The sequence below is a fragment of the Periplaneta americana genome, chromosome 1 (genome assembly GCF_040183065.1).
Source record: "Periplaneta americana isolate PAMFEO1 chromosome 1, P.americana_PAMFEO1_priV1, whole genome shotgun sequence".
NCBI lineage: Eukaryota > Metazoa > Arthropoda > Insecta > Blattodea > Blattidae > Periplaneta > Periplaneta americana.
This window is the reverse complement of record NC_091117.1, coordinates 14,127,293-14,148,761: the sequence shown is the minus strand read 5'-3', so window position 1 is coordinate 14,148,761 and position 21,469 is coordinate 14,127,293. Positions and strand designations below refer to the sequence as shown.

Here is a 21,469-nt window from a genome sequence, read left to right as displayed (position 1 = left end):
TGGGGAGAAATTTTTTGTTTGGGAACGGAAAGCAAAATTCGGGGACTATCCCTGGAGAACGGAGACATCTGGTAATCTTACTTTAAAAACACTAAATTTGGAACTACTTAAAATAGGTCGAACATTGAAATATCCATCCATGTGATGGATCCTAAATAGCTAGTAGAATATTGAATGTGCTGTACAAAAAGAAAAATGATGCCTGAGAACAAACAAACTCACCATGAAGTAAGGCTCTCCATAGGGACAGACCTCTATACAGTGTACAACTGTGTATCCATCTGAAAGAATAGAAAAATTAGTCTTACACCATCACAAGAATACACGCAATTATACGGTTCGATTCTTATGGTCGTCCATGTAATCTTAATTTCATACAAGAAGACTCCGCATATCAACAGATATAACGCAAAATCCTTTCGTCCCAACCCCTGATTGGTCCTATGTTCGCGCCGGAAATTGAGTCATACAGTGACACATGTGAAGCAATGAGAAATGAAGTGACATGACAGATAATAAGATTATTTTCAACTAACAACCTAACATAAAGCATCGAAAAGATGTGGGTAAGTGTAAGTATACATACTTACAATATGAAACATCACGTCAGGTAACAGACTGCTACTAAAGGGTTTCTCCTTATGTGTGAGTCCCGAAGTACTGGCAACTGGCTCAATCATCATGGTCTACACTATCACGTATGTTGCAGGACGATAACAACACACAATTTCAAAACAACACCAATATGTATTCTGCACAGCACAAGCAGCATACAGGAACTGACTGATCGACCATCATTCCCATCTCCATGTTTTGGTTATGATGGGAGTTGTGACGCAGCCATACTTATATAATTACACAACCTGCCTGCCATCTTATCACTAGGGAACGGATTTCTAGTTCCATACCTATTTTGTTTGTTACATCCTAGACTATATTATTAAGATACTTCTATGTTTTATGTACATAGGACCCTCCTATTAAAATTCTATAGGACCTAAATGAACCATAAACTTTTATAAACACCTAAATACTGTGTTTGTGCCTGAAAAGGACTTTTTAGTATTTTGCATAACTATATTTAAAATAAAAATACTGATACTAAAAATGCAAAAATGCCCAAAAACTGCAAAAATACTATTTAACATGTAAAAAAGTTCTCTTACAGAAAAATGCTGGTCTGGCAAGTTCGTTCTATATTGATCTTAGAAGGGGAGGGAAGACTATCTAATTTCCTGGAACCAAAGTTCGATTGGAAAAATTCATCCTAGCATACAAGAGGTGGTAGGTTGTTCAGATTAGGCGAGAGCTTACAAATTAGTTTCCATGTCAATGCACTCCTGTTATGGAAAATGAAACTGAGCAATCAGCAAACTTTCTCTTTCACTGATGGAATTTGAGTCTTCAATTCAGTAGCACTCATTTTCGGCAACAGTTCTTTGTACATAAATTCCACCTAAAATGAAATATTTACTAAAATTAAAAATATTAATTAATTTAATTTTATATAAACTCCAAAAGATCCTAAATTGGATTTTAGAAAAGTCCTAAATCTCTCCTTTTAGCACCTAGAAATACGTTTCTTACTTATCACTCCTTATTGCCCATAGTCTCTGTTCGATCCTGTCTACAAATCACTTTTTTTTTAATAGATTCCTTAATTAGTTTTTGAACTGCTTCATATATTGTATTTCCTTTTCGTGTTTAGAAAATCACCACTTTTCCTATTAAGTCTTCGAAAACATACAACAGGTTGTGTTTTCAGACTGGGAAGTAAATAACATCACAGTCTAGGCGACATGATTCGGACATGTGCAGTTGTTTACATGTGGAGTCTTCTTGCATGGAATGAAGATTAATTCCCACACACTGGCTCCTGGCAAGCGATAGTGTAAGAGCCAAGACTGAACCATGCACTCGCACAGCATCAATTTTTCTGTCACTGGTCCCTGTAGCAGGTCGACTCTCGTGGAAGCTGTTGCAGAGAAGTGCGTAACGCTTTGTTGTCCACTCACCCCACTTTGGCACGTAGAGCAGTGGTCGTGGCTTGCCTCCACTCCTCAAGCTGTGCACCACGTCTCCTGTGTTGGTCGCGATGTACAGGTGGTTGTGATCATGGCTGTCGAGTTGCAGGTCGAAGCACAGCAAGTCTAACCTGAGGCGAGGGTCCCTGCAATCACACACCAAGTTCTAATATCTGGACTTCTGTAACACCACATTTCTACACTGTGCTTTTTTTTATTGGGTTATTTTACGACTCTGTATCAACATCTAGGTTATTTAGCGTCTGAATGAAATGAAGGTGATAATGCCGGTGAAATGAGTCCGGGGTCCAGCACCGAAACCCTGGAAAAAACCTCAACGAGGTAACTTGTCCGACCGGGATTCGAACCTGGGCCATCTGGTTTCGCAGCCAGACATGCTGACCGTTACTCCACAGGTGTGGACTCAGTGCTTCTTGATCCACTAGTTCTCCTCGAGATGATGATGATGATGAAGAAGAAGAAGAAGAAGAAGAAGAAGAAGATCGAGGTTTTTTTCTGGCGTAACATGTTGTACTTTTATTATAGAACCAAAATAGTACATTATGCAACGAGCCTATAATGAAGGTAATTAAGAAGCGAGTATGGATATTTATGAAACGAGCACAAGCGATTTTCATACGAGCTTCTTAATTACCATTATAGGCGAGTTTCATACGACTTTTTATGCTCGGCCATAATTCTAACTTGATATTATTAATTTTCTTTGTATCTGACTTGACCAATGTCCCGTATGTTGTGAGATGTGCGCAGACGCGAAAGTATTGATTTTTTCCGAGGAACAGATGTCCACATTGACCTTGCTAGGCCATAAGAACCTACAGAGATAACATTGAAATTAAATTAGACATTGAAAAACGAGATGACAAATTGAATTTATTTGAATATTATTTACAATTAACGCTAATTATTATAGTAACAGAACATAACCTTCTGCGACAGTATTGGATTTCCAGCCTCCGTGACTTTTCGCTAATTCTCTTTCGATTGCATATCCGAGAATAATCGATACTTGCGGTTTTATAACGGTAGAAAGCTGACCTGTCATTGGCCGAACAGTTGTAACCTGAGTCGTCATTGGCTGAAAGACCTGACCTTTAATGAGTAGGTGTACTTTAATGACATGCATTAAAGGTCTGCTACCAGGTGTATAATTACTACATTTCGGCATGGTCGAGCATAAAATGTGTTAATAATTATGTTTTCTCTTAAAACACTTCTTAAGCATTGAAAGTTTTAAAGATGCGCGGAAAGGAGGTTAAAAACGACAAGATTTCCGTGCACTGGACAGCCATCATTTCCTTGTCTCCTATAATATATTCTGTATAGAGTTCCATTACTTTTTTCTCTAGAAGAAAAACACTGATGACGACGATGATGATTATTATTTATTCTATTCATATTACTGGTTTTCCTGTTTCCTGTTGTGAAACTTGGACTCTCACTGTGAGGAACAGAGGGACGAAGTTACAAGAGAATAAAGAAAGTTACACAACACAGAACTGCATGTTTTGCATTCTTCACGTAACATAATAGGAACATTGAATCCAAACATTTGTGATGGTCAAGGCATGTAGCATGTATGGACGAATCTAGAAATGGATATAGAGTGTTAGTTGGGAAACCTGAGGGGAAAAAGCCTTTGAAGAGGCAGAGACGTAGATGGGAGGATAATATAAAAATGGATTTGAGGGAGGTGGGATATGATGGTAGGAACTGGATTAATCTTGCTCAGGATAGGAACCGATGGCGGGCTTATGTAAGGGCGGCAATGAACCTCCGGGTTCTTTAAAGTACCGTAAACTGGGGTAAAGAGGATCACATGTGGTAAAGTGGATCATATGTGTATTGTTAGATAAGTCAGCGCCACATGGATCACACATGCAAAGAAAACTATTTTTAGTGGCACTTATAGAAGAAAGGTTTTCTTTTCATGTGTGATCCATGTGGCGCTGCCTTATCTAGGCAATACACATATGATCCACTTTACCACATGTGATCCTCTTTACCCCAGTTTACGGTAACTATTATTATTATTATTATTATTATTATTATTATTATTATTATTATTATTCTGTTGTAGTTAAGGTCATCAGGCCCTCTCTTCTATATTACCACACATCCTCATTTTCCCAGAGATGTCCTCATTTTCAAGGGTTAAATTACTGTCCAGGAGGAATTTACAAAATCAACGTGATTATGTGGAAATTTGACCTGTCATTTAATAAAAAAAAGGGTTTGCTTTTAAACAACGGAACCAAGATTCTCGACATACCTAGCATCTTTGTTTTACTCACATGTCAGAATGGCACTCAACACTTTTTTAAGATTTGAAGTACAGAGCCCACCCTATTCTTATCACTTTACTGATCAGTTTGCATACGACTCACACAAGGTTCTGTTTGTCCTGTTATCTCAAGTTGCCTATGTAAATGGTTCACGCGAACTTTCAGGAGAGGATCGCGAGTTCTTTCTTTTATGACATAAGCAAATCAAATATTAGTACGGACAATAGAATTGCTGAAATTCTATTTAGTTTTCATAGCGCTGCTGCCCACTCGGGAAGAAATTAAACACAGAATAAATATGGGAAATGCCTGTTATTATTCGGCTGAGAAGCTTCTATCATCCAGTCTGCTGTCAGAAAATCTGAAAGTTAGAATTTATAAAACAGTTATATTACCGGTTGTTCTTTATGGTTGTGAAACTTGGACTCTCACTTTGAGAGAGGAACATAGGTTAAGAGTGTTTGAGAATAAGGTGCTCAGGAAAATATTTGGGGCTAAGAGGGATAAAGTTACAGGAGAATGGAGAAAGTTACACAACACAGAACTGCACGCATTGTATTCTTCACCTGACATAATTAGGAACATTAAATCCAGACGTTTCAGATGGGCAGGGCATGTAGCACGTATGGGCGAATCCAGAAATGCATATAGTGTTAGTTGGGAGGCCGGAGGGGAAAAGACCTTTAGGGAGGCCGAGACGTAGATGGGAGGAAAATATTAAAATGGATTTGAGGGAGGTGGGATATGATGATAGAGACTGGATTAATCTTGCTCAGGATAGGGACCAATGGCTGGCTTATGTGAGGGCGGCAATGAACCTGCGGGTTCCTTAAAAGCCATTAAGTAAGTAAGTAAGTAAGTAAGCACTGCTGCCTTGCACTTACACAGATGCAGACAGTGTGGAGCTGAGCACCAGGCGGACTCTGCCCCAGTGGGCCAGCCCGAGGTCCTGGCTCTGCAAGTGGCTCTGGATCACTGTCCAGATGATGATCCTCCCACTCTCGTCCAGGCTGCAGACCTGAGACACAACAAGCATTCAGAACTGCACTTTGCTTGTGAGATACTTGTACAAGTTAACTCACAAATTGTACGTACTTACCTGCGTGGGTGATAGCTCTGTTTTTTCGGAGATCTCAGACTCCTCCTCAGATCCAACTAAGGGTTGTAGCCCAACAATCCGTCCTAAATGTCCATTATCTTTGAAAATCTCAGCTGAAAGTAAATTATTGTCTTTAACATTTAGCAATAGTAGCAGTATACCAGATGAGTAAAAAGTATGGAACACTATTCATAGCTTTCCTATTTTTAATTTTATGAAGAAAGTCTATAGGTACATAAAAGTTATACGAGGTAAAAAGGGGAATGTTTTGAACATTTTCAAAAAACTATGTTTTTCATAGAGTGCTCCAAGAAGTCTGTTTTTTTAATGCCATCATGTACTTATTTTTCCATTTCTGGATTCTTCAAGTCTCAAAGCATACACAATTTTGATGAAAGAGTAATGGAATGGAGAAAAATTCTCTCCGGCGCCGGGATTTGAACCCGGGTTTTCAGCTCTACATGCTGATGCTTTATCCACTAAGCCACGCCGGAATTTTTCTCCGTTCCATTACTCTTTCATCATATGATGACGCAGAATATCTGCATGGAAATATCATATGTACTTCGGTACATCAAAATATATATGATATGCGTAATAAATCACTTTGTGATTTAAGACAGCGCCTATACCGTCGGATCCCGGCCAACCAGTCACTCACTTGAGTACACCTCAACACATGTATGGACTTCGGTCCTGCGTTCATAGACATCTATGACGTAGTGCAGAGGGCGGCCACTAGAGGGAACCCAAGAGATGGAGCTTAATCTGAGACAATTCTAACCGGCGTCGGGGTTGTATCCGGCGTGGCTTAGTGGATAAAGCATCAGCACGTAGAGCTGAAAACCCGGGTTCAAATCCCGGCGCCGGAGAGAATTTTTCTCCGTTCCATTACTCTTTCATCATATGATGACGCAGAATATCTGCACGGAAATATCATATGTACTTCGGTACATCAAAATATATATACACAATTTTTTTTTACCATTTATAAAATTTAATATGTTGTTGTTGTTTTCTAATGCCAGGCGTTTGACAATAAAGTCATTTGACCTCTTGCACTCCAATATTTTTCAAAGATATTATCATGACCAGCCACTGAAGCACAGATTTTGAGGTGTTCCGAATCCATTTCTTGGTTTGAGTTGCACAATGGGCAGTTAGGGGACTAAAATTTAATATTACTTTGTAAATAATGCCTCAAATTTATAATCCCAAAGTATGTGTACAGACCCAGAAACAAAATTTGAGCCACCTGCTGATTAATATTAATAAGAGTAAGACCCTGTGGATATCTAAAAGAAATAAACATAATGAAGACTTAAATATTATATGCACATTACCGGTTCTTCTGTATGGTTGTGAAACTTGGACTCTCACTCTGAGAGAGGAACATAGGTTCAGGGTGTTTGAGAATAAGGTGCTCAGGAAAATATTTGGGGCTAAGCGGGATGAAGTTACAGGAGAATGGAGAAAGTTACACAACACAGAACTGCACGCATTGTATTCTTCACCTGACATAATTAGGAACATTAAATCCAGACGTTTGAGATGGGCAGGGCATGTAGCACGTATGGGCGAATCCAGAAATGCATATAGAGTGTTAGTTGGGAGACCGGAGGGAAAAAGATCTTTAGGGAGGCCGAGACGTAGATGGGAGGATAATATTAAAATGGATTTGAGGGAGGTGGGGTATGATGATAGAGACTGGATTCATCTTGCACAGGATAGGGACCGCTGGCGGGCTTATGTGAGGGCGGCAGTGAACCTTCGGGTTCCTTAAAAGCCATTTGTAAGTAAGTAAGTATGCAACGATCAGATACTGGAAAGAGTAGAAAGTTATAAGTATTTAGGTACTATTATCAGCAGTGATGCAAGAACAGGACAAGAGATACTAAATAGAATTAAAAATGCAAAAACAACTTATTACCAAATAAGCAACACGGTAGTTGGAAAAAAAGAGATCAATACCAAGACCAAAATGCAAATATATAACTCAATAATAAAACCAATGCTACAATATGGAACAGGAAGTGTACCACTAACTGACAAATACAAAAGCAAGATAACGGCTATGGAAATGAAGTATCTCCAGAGAACGATAGGAAAAACTACAAGGGATCGAATAAGAAACGAAAAAGTAAGAGAAGAGGTAAAACTGAAGAATTCATAATAGAGAATATAGAAGAAAAGCAACTAAAGTGGTTCGCACATGTGTATAGAAAGACAGAGGAAAAGAAAGTTAAACAGGTAATGGAGATGCGAGTGGAAGGGAGGATAGGAAGAGGTAGACCAAGATTTAAGTGGGAAAATACTATAGAGAAAATAGCACAACATCGTGGAAAGACAATGGTTGAAATAAAGAAAATGTGTAAAATAGAGAGATTTGGAAGAGATGGATGGAGAGAGGTGAACCCAACGCCTAACAGCATCAGGGATTGGAAGAAGAATAAGAAGCAGAAGAATTTTCCAAGTTCCAGTTATAACATGCTGTAGATGATCAATAGCCACTGAGCATGCGCAGTATGTTATAACTGGAACTTGGAAAATTCAGGTGGTCCAAATTCTATTTCTGGGTCTGTACATTGAACATTCTGCAATGAAATTCTGCTATGCTTAGCATAATTATGCTGCTGTTGGCAACACAGTCGAAAGATGTTGGAGTGGGAAGGGAGAGGAGAGAAGTTCAAGAGGCAGGAGAGAACGTAAATCGAGTAAAAACGAAAATGACATTACTTCGCCCCCCCTCCCCCCCCCAAAAAAAAGAGAGGATCGCGAATTAACCACACATGAATTATTGGGAGTCGACTGTAATTGTTTTTAACTAAAAATATTCTGCTTTACAGCCCTGCTAATAAAACAACATGACTATGAAACCTAGTACGGAAACAATGCCATAGTAGCTACAGTTAGAGTTTTGAGTTATTAACTGCGGTTGAAGTACATTGAGAGCCTATGGCGATCCTCACCGGTGTTGTAGGTGGGCGACCTCAACACCCACTCCTGCTGCTCAATTTCAACTTTCTGATGACAGTGCAGGCCCTCTCTCAGGTCCCAGACACACACCGCCCCGTCTACCAGTCCGGCGAATACCAGGCTGCCTCTGGTTGGGTCGAAGCAGCAGGTGCTGATCTCTTGCGGTGCAACAAGTATCTTCTGGGGGGAGGACGGCTCCAGGATGCTCCATATGGCTGTCATGCTGCGGCACAGCGTGATGTCGTCTGTCTGTCTGTCCTCCTATTGCAACACAGCAAGGTTAGTTACAACAGGTGTGTCACGAAAACCTACCTGTAAATGTGAAATATAACTAAAGCATTAATTTTGAGGACGATTATGTTGACTATTACACTTTCATTACGTCATACTACTTTTGACAAATATAACGGTACGAAAGGATGTCTTTCAACAAATCATGGCTGTTTATCACTACAATTTTATCACTTCCCTAATATGTGTTTGTTTTTATTACTCCCGTAACATTTGTTTCTTTGTTTTCCAACATTTCAAACTGCAAATTCTTTACAGTAGTATAAAACATGCTTTACGATCGTCATTTGTTTCCCACATAGATAGTCAATTGAAAATGGCAGCCCTGTTTTAATGTATTGGTGAAGTTAACATCAGAGAAATAGAATTTCAATAAGTCAATTAATATTTTATTGTATTAGAGTACTTTATTTCTTCTAATCAATAAGTCAATTAATATTTTATTGTATTAGAGTACTTTATTTCTTCTAATCTTCATATACTTTCTTTTAATTATGTAACAGTCAACTAAATCCCACTCGAGTTTTGATTTTCTCTAGATAAATCAAAACCTCTAGTGAGATTAGGACCTACTGTTGATAAAATATGGCCAACATATAAGTGAAAGGTCACTGACTTTTTTGCAAAAAAAAAAAAAAAAAAAAAAAAAAAAAAAAAAAAAAAAAAAAAAAAAGCGAACATGGATTTCTTTCTCGAAAAATGACCAAAATTTCAGCCATGTCTTCCTTTAAGAACCAAATCATGTTAATGTATTATCCATAGCTCACGAGACAGTTCTTATAGGAGGTTACTCACTTGGATAGCCAAGATCAGTGTTTTTTTTTATTGGGTTATTTTACGATGCTGTATCAACATCTAGGTTATTTAGCGTCTGAATGAAATGAAGGTGATAATGCCGGTGAAATGAGTCCAGGGTCCAGCACCGAAAGTTACCCAGCATTTGCTCGTATTGGGTTGAGGGAAAACCCCGGAAAAAACCTCAACCAGGTAACCTGCCCCGACCGGGATTCGAACCCAGGCCACCTGGTTTCGCGGCCAGACGCGCTGACTGTTACTCCACAGGTATGGACAAGTTCAGTGGTACAGAACTTTTGCTGCTGTTAGTAGACTCAGTAGGGTTTTAAATTTTAACATATTTTTTATTAAAAATTTCAAACAGAACTGTGCTGGCTACTGAGTACGAACTTACAAACGCAGTAATCTCTTGAGGGTAATTTTAAAATACTGAGTGCACGGAAATGTTAGATAACTATTCACAGAAAATAACGAGACATTATAAAGAAACAGACCTATGTTACCATAAGTACCAAGGAAGGATTGTGGTCACTGCAATCTTGTACTTACGAATTCCACGTTTTTATGAACTGTGAGCAGCAGGTTGGAGTGGTGGTGGGGGAAGCGGAGCATTGTGATTGGTCTGCCAGCCAAGAATGGAACATTTTCTACCCCAAGAGAAATGTAGCCATCGCTGAATGGGATGTCCATCATGTTTCTAGTAAGCTTGTTGGCACTCAATATTTCACCTTCTTCTAGCAGCACGGATATGACCTGAAAACAATTACTGATTGACACAGTCCGCAGATAAAGGAGACCAACAGTATATCTTTATTATATTTCGTCAGTGTTAGACAGACTGCTAAAGCTTCACTTCCCACATCATACATCTAGATTATTTAGACTACATTTCACTGAGCATAAATCTGTACATCAGAGATACTGTATGATAAGTCCATTTTATCAACCTTGGAATACAGGCAAAAAACAAATTTCACGTTTTTTCTTTAATTCTTGGTAAAGTTACAAATCTATTCCTTTTATTTTTTATATAGACTATGTCTCGTGACCAGAATATAGTACGAAATGGAAGTATAAAAATCGGAAATATATCCTTTGAAAAGGTGGAAAAATTTAAATAACTTGGAGCAACAGTAACAAATATAAATGATACTCGAGAGAAAATTAAATGCAGAATAAATATGGGACATGCCTGCTATTATTCGGTTGAGAAGCTTTTGTCATCGAGTCTGCTGTCAAAAAAAGCTGAAAGTTGGAATTTATAAAACAGTTATATTACCGGTTGTTCTGTATGATTGTGAAACTTGGCCTCTCACTTTGAGAGAGGAACAGAGGTTAAGGGTGTTCGAGAATAAGGTGCTTACGAAAATATTTGGGGTTATGAGAAATGAAGTTATAGGAGAATGGAGAAAGTTACACAACGCAGAACTGCACGCATTGTATTCTTCACCTGACATAATTAGGAACATTAAATCCAGACGTTTGAGATGGGCAGGGCATGTAGCACGTATGGGCGAATCCAGAAATACATATAGTGTGTTAGTTGGGAGACCTGAGGGAAAAATACCTTTGGGGAGGCCGAGACGTAGATGGAAGGATAATATTAAAATGGATTTGAGGGAGTTAGGATATGATGGTAGGGACTGGATTAATCTTGCTCAGGATAGCATCTGATGGCGGACTTATGTGAGAGCGGCAATGAACTTCCGGGTTCTATAAAAGCCATGAGTAAGTAAATAAATTACACTGTTCTTAACAACTTCATAGAATATTCTTCACAGCTGTTATTTTTAATGATTCCAAAGCTGCTATCCAGGCAGTAGTCAATAATGATCCACAGGATTATAAGTTCAGTATTCTAGCCACTAACTATAAAAAGCTGACACAATAATTAATGGAGTATAATTAGTCTTCATATAACTAGTCCACACCTGTCCTGCAGATGATAGAAACTGGTTGAGTCTCACAGTGTCCACTTTGATCCTCTCTTTCCAGGAATCAGGGTTCTCTTCCATAGAGTCCCCGCCAACTCCGAGGTGATCCTGCAGAAGACATGAAAGTGAACTTCAGGATTCAGAATCATAATGAGAATCACGTGATACTTTCAAGATACTGAAAGAGACAGAAATCTAAGGATATGAGGGGACGAAACGAATTTCTGAAGTCTTCAGAGGTGTAAGTACAGTTATTTTTGAGTAAATTAATTTTTGTACTAATTTCCTTGTAATTTAGATTTCTATAAACACTATAAGAGCTGGATGCTGGCTGAGGTGTGTCTGGAGAAATGACGGGCCTAATGTGTAAAAAAAGAATATATGACCTGTGAAAATATCATGACTTCATCCAGCGCTTCGCTGTCTTCGTTCTTGGTGCGGAAAGATACGGGTTTCTGCGTCCACTTGCTCTTGTAGTGTATTTCATCTGTCTGCACTTCTTGAGAAAGGTCATCTTCATTAGTCTGAACATGAGCCTGCAACATACGATTGTAAAATCTACAGAACTACTGATTTATATAAATTTCAACAAAAGGAATTATCTTGGCATTCTAGAATTATCCACAATAATGATATAGCTATCAACTTTTTTTAACTAATGCCACCAGCTTATTTTCCAACATTTCTGGTCTTCTCTTCTGGCAGTGACTTACTTGTAATGCATTTCTGAGGTTGGGGTACCTGGAAGGCAGAGTTATGTTACTACAATGATCGCATATTATGATTGTGTTGCCAGGAGAGGTCTTGAATCTGTTGTTGTTGTTTTCTAATGCCAGGCGTTTGGCAATAAAGTCATTTGATCTCCTGCACTCCAATATTTTTCATGGTCAGCCACTGAAGCACAGATTTTGAGGTGTTCCGAATCCATTTCTTGGTTTGAGTTGCACAATGGGCAGTTAGGGGACTGATATATTCCAATTCTATGCAGGTGTTTGGCCAAACAATCATGGCCTGTTGCCAATCTAAATGCTGCTACAGACAATTTTCGTGGTAAATCGGGAATTAACTGTGGATTATGATGCAGAGAGTTCCATTTTTTCCCGTTTGTGTTATCAAATTTTGTTTGTTGAAGTCTAAGTATGTAGATTTAATAAATCTTTTCACAGAGTAATACGTAGATTTAGTAACAGGTCTGTAAGTAGCAGTGCTGCCCTTCTTTGCTAAAGCATCCGCATTCTCGTTTCCCAGGATTCCACAATGGGATGGTATCCATTGGAATACAATTCTTTTATTGAGTGATATTAATTGAATATAAACTTAACTTAAATTCCAGATCATGAACGAAAACAGGAACAATTTCCTTTCCGGAAAAATTCCCGTACTCCAACTGGGAATCGAACCCAGAAACTCATGAACTGTAGCAGAAAGCATGAAGGATGTAATTCTTAAGAAGTAACTTTAGTTGTGTAAATAAAGCAAATCTATGTTTAAATAAGCCACAGGCTTTTGTCTATAACATTTTAAAGCAATAACTACCTGTAAAGTGTTGGATCTGCCATAGCTCTTCATGTACACTTCGTATGGAATCGGAGCAAGTTCAAATAGCGTGAAGCCCACAGAGTCGAGCTGAATCATGTCGAGAAGTTCTTCTCCCCTCTTGCGGGCATTTGCAGTAGCCTGATAATGAAAAAGAAAGATAAGCAAAATTATAAGGATGGGTAATTTTTTTTAAATCAGAGATAAAAAAAATTAATCCACATTGAGTTTGGATAGAAATTTAATAAAATCACTTCTTAAATGTACTAATTTATGAATAGTTTTTTTATTGATAACTACCAGTAGTGTTTACAGTCATCCATCACTTTGTTGGCATATCACTGGTAATGCTCGTATATACATAAATTCTGTTTAATATATCATAGTCATAGAAATATACCTCTGGGCGGAAGGAAAAAGGTCTTAAGTAAAAATTTTATACTTTTCAGAGAGCAGTAGAAAGATTGAAATTGGTGTCAAATATAGATTTTTTTTTAATTAAGTGGTTTTTCCTGGACATTATTTGTTTATATTTCTTCTAAAATAGGTAATGTTGCTCATTTAACAATTTTCTTGATTATTTCCAAAAATAGCTGCACTTAAGCCCTTTTTCATGTCAAAATAAATGAGAACTGTAAATTATTAGGAATGCAAAATGGGTCTTAAACAATTATAGGACTGTTTACCTGGTGCTTAAAGTTTTAAAAGGAAAGGGCATCAGTATGTGATAAAATGGCTAAAATACAAGTTAGACCTTTTTAATAGGGAAGCATGGAAAGTAAACATGTGATGTTTTGTGAGGAAGAAAGTATTAAATATTCTTACGTCCTTTATTCTGTGTGTGCTCGATTCAAAAGTACTTAGGACATTTGGTAACGCTCTATAAATCCAGTCAGGTGTCTTATTTGACTTTAACCGATTTACCAGATTGTAGAGAATTGTTTCCACTTTCAGAATATATAAAAATCTCATTTTCACAAAAAATTGACTTAAGACCTTTTTTCTCCTGGCCACAGATATATATTGGACTTTTACGTAATTTTTTTCTAGCTTTGTGTTATTGTTCAATCATTTTTTAGTTATTTTCATAAATTTATGTACACTGAGCTTTGACTATCATTCTTTCCACTAACTATAGTTCACTATTTAATATGAATAAACATAAAAATCGTAATAATAAATTCGACTGAATTTTACTAATAGTCGTTTTTGCCAAATCATGTACCAGTACATTTCTCCTAGATGACTAACATTCGCACAATCTCGAGCATTCAGTTACATGCCCAAGTGTTCTGTAATGGTGCTAGTTTCGGCTATCATTTTCATTTCACCATCACTAGATTATCGTCAGATCATCTTATCGAAAACCGATATGAAATGGTGAGAATGAAAGTGTGGACCACAAATTTGAAATGAGTTTCTGACTCACCTTTTTCTCTTGTTTCCGTTTTCGAGCATTGGCAAAATTGATGAAGTTAAGATGAGTGACAACTGTTGAAAATTTCTTTGGATTGTCAGCTTTTCCTTCTTCAAAACCCTCGTCAGTTGGTAGAACTTGAGACGTTGATTGATGGGCGTCAGTTCTCCTGGGAGAACAAAAAAAAAAAATTGTAATTATGTAAGTTACTTGTTTATAAATTGTAAATCTTATAGATCCTTTCAGTAGTAGCGTGTTCAACTTGGGATGGACAAATTACGAAAGTATAGGTTTTAGAGGCAAGTAATAGTGGATGAAAAAGAAACTTGGCACACAATCCACCCATTGCTTACATTGTTTCGACCACCATTCAACCCCAGCACACTTCACATGGCTAAAAATATATTGGTTACAAGCAAATTTTGGCTGCTGTGTAGCTTAATTGGTTGAGCTAATGGCTACAGATTGGAAGCTTTCCGATTAGTCCCTAGTGGGGTAGGGTTTTTTTCTTCAAAACTTCCGATACTTGAAAAATATCCAAGTTCGGAAAATTTTAGTGTCAGCAAATTAAAAAATACCGTTAGAAATATTATTTTTGAAGAATATGTATTTTTTAAGGTACTCATCTATCCTTAATTTTTAATTTTCCTTAAAACAAATTTGATTTATTTTATTTTTATGTCATCTGAAGCTTGAACTTTCTAGTTTTCAAAAAAATATATCAGTTTTGTCCCTGTGATGTTTGGTTAATTAATTAGCTGAGTATTTATTGACCGGAAACACCCTTTCTTTAAACCGGAAGTGCAGTTCTGCAAATGTCAATCCGTCACATTCTGTCAATTTTATATATTTTTCATGTAATAACAATTCGAATTTGGCGGTAGAGTTTGACTTATTTTTCATACAGTCAGGAAGCTATGTGTTTGGTTTTCCAATTTTTCATACCTTCAGGATGTAGATGATTTTTCTCCATGTTCAGTTTTACAGCACTTTACAGCACTAATGTTAACACAAAGTGCACTTAGAATTGAGATATTTTCATCATTCTTGCACCAAAATGAAGCTAATTAATGTAGCTAAGTGCCAAACTACAAATAGTGTCGTACTGCTTAAGTAAGTTAATTTAAAACTCTAAGGGTGCTATGCATAGACATTTCGCTAGCCCGCGCTATGAGCGTGCGAAACTAGCCCCGGCTATCAACTAGTTACTTGTACAGGATTCATATCATATCATATCGCTAACACTGGTTTATGAATACGAAAAACGTTAGTTCGCTGATCATCCACTGGAAGCCCACGCTAAGAATGTCTATGAATATATGGCCCTTAGATTTTAAATTTTTATTATTATGTTTGAAATTTAAAAAAAATACAATGATATTATTCCTTAATGGGATACGATAGAGAAAAACTGTTTTCACAGCTTATTCTGTGTTCTTTTAGAAGTAAGACAGTGAAAGAAATTTTGTTCTAATATAAAAACTGTGTGTGGGTCAAGGACTAAAACAAACAAATTTCAGTTTTCGCTTTAAAAAATTGCCCCTCTGCCCTCCAAAAAAATATTTGAGGGGTTTATTTTGTGTGAAAATCCTTAATTATGTGTCAAGTAATTAGGAAAAAAAGAGTTTTTAAAATCTGAATAAAAACTGCAAATTTTTCTCCCAAGGGTAGATCAGTACCTTAAGGTGTATTTAGGTATTTGTATAAGTTAAATTGTAAAAATAAAATTTGTATTATTTCTAAGTTAATTTAATCTTAAGTTTTAAACTTACAGTACTTTGTTTCTTGTAATTATATCTATCATTATTGAATGTGTATTAAAGGTGTTTCAATAGTATGAGTTTTACTTCTTCAGCGATGATTCTTGTTTATATAGTACAAGTGTTTTTCTAACAATAAATTTACTTACTTCTGGCTTTTAAGAAACCTGGAGGTTCATTGCCGCCCTTACATAAGCCCACCATTGGTCCCTATCCTGAGCAAGATTAATCCAGTCTCTATCATCATATCCCACCTCCCTCAAATCCATTTTAATATTATCTTCCCATCTACGTCTCGGCCTCCCTAAAGGTCTTTTCCCCTCCGGTCTCCCAACTAACACTCTGTATGCATTTCTGGATTCGCCCATACGTGCTACATGCCCTGCCCATCTCAAACGTCTGGATTTAATGTTCCTAATTATGTCAGGTGAAGAATACAATGCGTGCAGTTCTGTGTTGTGTAACTTTCTCCATTCTCCTGTAACTTCATCCCTCTTAGCCCCAAATATTTTCCTAAGCACCTTATTCTCAAACACCCTTAATCTGTGTTCCTCTCTCCAAGTTTCACAACCATAAAGAACAACCGGTAATATAACTGTTTTATAAATTCTAACTTTCAGATTTTTTGACAGCAGACTGGATGATAAAAGCTTCTCAAGCGAATAATAACAGGCATTTCCCATATTTATTCTGTGTTTAATTTCCTCCCGAGTGTCATTTATATTTGTTACTATTTCTCCAAGATATCTGAACTTCTCCACCTTTTCAACAGATAAATTTCCAATTTTTATATTTCTATTTCGTACAATATTTCCGTCACGAGTCATAATCATATACTTTGTCTTTTCGGGATTTACTTCCAAACCTATCTCTTTACTTCAAGTAAAATTCCCGTGTTTTCCCTAATCGTTTGTGAATTTTCTCCTAACATATTCACATCATCCGCATAGACAAGCAGCTGATGTAACCCGTTCAATTCCAAACCCTCTCTGTTATCCTGGACTTTCCTAATGACATACTCTATAGCAAAGTTAAAAAGTAAAGGTGATAGTGCAACAATAAATTTACTAGCAATTTAAAAGAAAAAAAAACTTGTACACATTTATAATGTATGATGTTGAACATAATTCTGTGGAACAGAAAGATATATAAATCCATACTTTACAATAACTTTCAGTTGTCATTGGTAATGTACTATACCAGGTCCAGGAAGTCAATTGCATGAGACCTGTATTTATAAACGCACTATGGAGCAAGCAATTCCTGGAACAGACACTCAGTGCACCACTAACATGGCTACTTGATGCTCACTCTCTAGCAGACAGCGCCTCGTTCTCGCGGTCGAGTGCCATCTTGATCTCCTGCAGCTCCCTGCCCTTGCGTCGTCTCTCAGCCAAGTCATAGTTGCCAGAGTCCAGCTTTTTCTCCTCCTCAACGACAGGTTGGCGCGGTGTCAGCTCCACCAATTCTGACTCCGACTCTGTGTCATCACTGTCACTTGTGATGCCGTCATCTCTGATGTCCGCACCTTCATCAGATGTATCAGTATCCACGTCCTCTTCAAAGTCTGACTCGTAATCCTGCACAATATCAAAATATGTCATGAATTTTAAGCGGACAAGGTACTCAGAATCATAAAAAAATAGAATTTTTTTGTTTTTAATGGAAATAAATTCTCTGAATCTTCCTGATCAAGAATATGTATAGTTTTATAATGTTGTCACTGCAATAAGTGAAAGTCTCAGGAATCTTCTATGTCACATCAATAAATTTAGGAATGCAGTTATATTGTCAGACTCCAAAGCAGCTATTCTATCAATAGTCTCTAAACACACACCTTCATCTCAAACAGCAGAAATAACTAAAATGCTCTCTCAATTAATACCACTCAATAAAAGAATTGTATTCCAATGGATACCATCCCATTGTGGAATCCTGGGAAACGAGAATGCGGATGCTTTAGCAAAGAAGGGCAGCACTGCTACTTACACACCTGTTACTAAATCTACGTATTACTTTGTGAAAAGATTTATTAAATCTACATACTTAGACTTCAACAAACAAAATTTGATAACACACTCTCAAGGGAAAAAATGGAACTCTCTGCATCAAAATCTACACTCAATTCCCGATTTACCACGAAAATCGTCTGTAGCTGCATTTAGATTGTCAACAGGCCATGACTGTTTGGCTAAACACCTGCATAGAATTGGAATATATCAGTCCCCTAACTGCCCATTGTGCAACTCAAACCAAGAAATGGATTCGGAACACCTCAAAATCTGTGCTTCAGTGGCTGGCCATGATAATATCTTTGAAAAATATTGGAGTGCAAGAGGTCAAATGACTTTATTGTCAAACGCCGGGCATTAGAAAACAACAACAACATAATGTTGCTATGTGTCTAACCTACAAAAAACAGTTTTTAATTGAAGCGGGTGTCTCATTAAAATCAGCATTGCCACGCCCCTTCACTGAAATGCGAAAGTGAAAACGTTGTAGAGGATGTAAATACCAGTAATGATAGTGCTGTAAATTAACAGTAATGATGTAGGCCTAAATAGTAGTGGTAACATTATAATTAGTGTAGATATGTAAGAGTGTCAGAAATTGGTGTTAATTTTTAAACTGGTTTTCTTAAAACAACATTTTTATGTATATATGCACCTATATCTCAGGAACTATTAGTGTTACAGAGGTGAAATTTTGCACGCTCACTGTATATCATATGATGACTTAATGGTAGCACTTTTTACATTGATGTAATAAGTATTACAAGATTTAGATATAACTTATTTTTGTCTTGAAAATTTCAGGTTTTTTTCGGTAGAATTTTTATAAAACTATATTATTTTTTTTTAATTGATAAAATCGAGCTAGATCTATAATTTTGCTAGTGAACGTAGATACATATATTGCAAATATGTATGAAAAATTTTTAGCTATATACATTAACCAGTTTTCAAGAGAAAGGTGCATGAATTACACATTTTTTTTTTGTTTTTTTTTTTTTTCTTCTTCTTTCATTTAAATACAATTCAAAATACCCCTAATTTCTCGTGAAAAACAACAACTGAATAGACTACAGTGGACTATAGTGGACTTCATGTTATCAGCAAACAGCTGGATACATTAAGAAGATTGATTGATTGATTAGAATACAATTTTTTAAAAACTCAATTATAGCCGTTAAGGCCTTCCCAAACAGACGCGATACGGAATGCGTTACGATAGCGTTACGATTTCGCGATAACGCAATATCGCACTATCGCGAAGAGGTGCCCAAACTGGCGCGTCCGCGATATACGATATTCTAACGTCCCCAGCCAATCAGAGTATCGTAATGGGTGACCACATATGCGGATTTTAGTTTTCCAGCCACAGCGCAAAGACCAGTTACCTTCAGCAGGTGTGTATCACTTGTGCTCACAGATTGCGATTTCGGATTACTTGTAAACGAACGTGGAATTTTTTATTGAGTTCGTAAAGGAAAATCCGTGGCATGGAAAAGGAGAAGAAATAGAAGGAGATAGCTAAAAAGTTAGATGTAAACAATAAGTGCAATTATTTATTTATAATTTGATGTCATACTGGCTTGTAGACTGACGCGGGGTTTAAGCTAGAAAATAAATAACTGTCGCACAAATGCACAAATGAAAAAAAATATATATTTGTGCAAATTGCAAAATGCTTGTACAATATTATAAATAATTGTGCAGAAATATAAAATTAATAAAGTATGTGGAAACAAAAAGTTATGTAATTTGTTTGTCGGAGTTTTATTACTTTCAATATCTTACCACACTCTAGATACACTTATGTAAGTAAATCATTAGACGTAGGTATGTTTAGAATAAATTACTGCTGAATTTACTTCACATTAAAATTCGTTATTTTATGGGTACTCTAAACATTGAAATTCTTTACTAGTAGGCTCTTCAAGGTTAGCAGAGTGCTAAGGTTAGTTGTTGAACTAAGGTATAAAATTAATCTTTTTCTTCCCTTGTGGCATTTAACTCGTGAATCCACAACCTCCTGCAACAAAAAGAGCAAATTAAAAAAAAATAAAGTTTATAATCGGGTAGGCGTACTTGTTATTTATTTCACGTTCTTGGCAAAGAAAAGCTAAATCATCACTTTATATCTTTTTATATTATTTATCTTAACCATACATGACTACCATGGACTTACCTGCACCTGCTTTGCCTGCGACGATTCTCATGCAAAAAAGAGAAGTTCTTCTTCCTTTGAAGATGAATCCATAAATGACACACTTCAACCCAGCATCAAAATAAACGCGTGGCGTTCTCGCGATCTACATCTCCGGGAGAATAGAACGCAAAATCGTCGCGTTCTACTTGCTGCGATTATAACGCATATTGCGATAATCGCGTGTGTGTGAACACAATCATTGAACGCAATGAAAACATTTATCGCAAAATCGTAACGCTATCGTAACACATTCCGTATCGCGTCTGTTTGGGGGAGCCTTTAATATAACAAACTAACCACCAATATAATCCTAAAAGCGTGTAGAGTAACATGTAAAAATTTGAAAATAACACCTTTTATACTTAAAATCAGCATTGTGCACTATGAAAACACCTACTGAAGGATGTACTGGAAGAAATGGTGAACAAGAGAAAAGTTCGAGACAGAAGAAGATATCAGATGATAGACTACATTAAGATACATGGATCATATGCAGAGACGAAGAGGAAGGTGGAAAAGAGGAATACTGAAGAATGCTAGGTTTGCAGTGAAGGACTGTTCTTGGGCAGAACACTATAAATGAAAGACTGAAATGAATATTACAAATTTTCCTAGTCAAATGTTATACTGATAATTACAAATTCTTTCCCATCGAAGATTGACAACTCTTCACTGTAACACTTTTCTCTATGTATTTAGGTTTCATCCCCGTCACAGCAAGGCCTACCTCGAAGTCATCCTCATAGTCATCCTCTGCATCCTCTTCCGGCTGCGTCTGGTGGTCCCCGCTTGCCTGTGAGGTGGAAGCCACAGCCACCACGTCCTGTACCGGCTGTCTCTGCTCCTGTTTGGGCCTGTCTACCTCAGAGTCACTCCGCGTCACCTTCACCTCTCGGGGGCTGAGGGTTCGAGTCCGCGTGCGGTCCCTGCCCAGTCTCTTGGGCTCGTCGACCTTCTCGGGCTGCCTGCCCCTCTCCTGTGTCTGCCGTCTGGTGTCTGGGTGTCTGATCTTGTTCGGTAGTCTCTCGGCCTCTTTTCTAGCTGCCACCTGGCGTGTGCTTGTTGTTGCTTTAGTATCACCTCTGGAGTTGATGCTGTTGATCTTCGGCCTTTCGGGAA

At 37.3% G+C, this 21,469-nt stretch overlaps 1 protein-coding gene, 1 long non-coding RNA gene and 1 other non-coding gene across 3 annotated transcripts in view; 1 reads left to right on the top strand and 2 right to left on the bottom strand.

The window, feature by feature from the left end:
* LOC138708196 (uncharacterized) overlaps positions 1–21,178 on the top strand; it is a 26,002-nt gene extending 4,824 nt beyond the window's left edge. The window contains exons 2-3 of the long non-coding RNA XR_011334629.1: positions 11,487–11,666; positions 21,050–21,178. This is a non-coding gene — a long non-coding RNA (uncharacterized lncRNA). The remainder of the gene's footprint in view (positions 1–11,486; positions 11,667–21,049) is intronic.
* Positions 1–21,469, bottom strand: part of LOC138708137 (cytoplasmic dynein 2 intermediate chain 1) — a 58,416-nt gene that overhangs the window by 15,247 nt on the left and 21,700 nt on the right. The window contains exons 3-14 of the mRNA XM_069838404.1: positions 21,078–21,469; positions 17,450–17,718; positions 14,391–14,547; positions 12,962–13,102; positions 11,812–11,961; positions 11,423–11,533; positions 10,041–10,244; positions 8,399–8,666; positions 5,430–5,542; positions 5,215–5,348; positions 2,016–2,170; positions 223–281 (exon numbers count right to left, since the gene is read on the bottom strand). Of these exons, the coding sequence (XP_069694505.1) occupies positions 223–281; positions 2,016–2,170; positions 5,215–5,348; positions 5,430–5,542; positions 8,399–8,666; positions 10,041–10,244; positions 11,423–11,533; positions 11,812–11,961; positions 12,962–13,102; positions 14,391–14,547; positions 17,450–17,718; positions 21,078–21,469 (2,153 nt within the window). The remainder of the gene's footprint in view (positions 1–222; positions 282–2,015; positions 2,171–5,214; positions 5,349–5,429; positions 5,543–8,398; positions 8,667–10,040; positions 10,245–11,422; positions 11,534–11,811; positions 11,962–12,961; positions 13,103–14,390; positions 14,548–17,449; positions 17,719–21,077) is intronic.
* TRNAY-GUA (transfer RNA tyrosine (anticodon GUA)) lies at positions 5,852–5,923 on the bottom strand. The gene has a single exon. It is a non-coding gene; the product is annotated as a tRNA-Tyr (tRNA).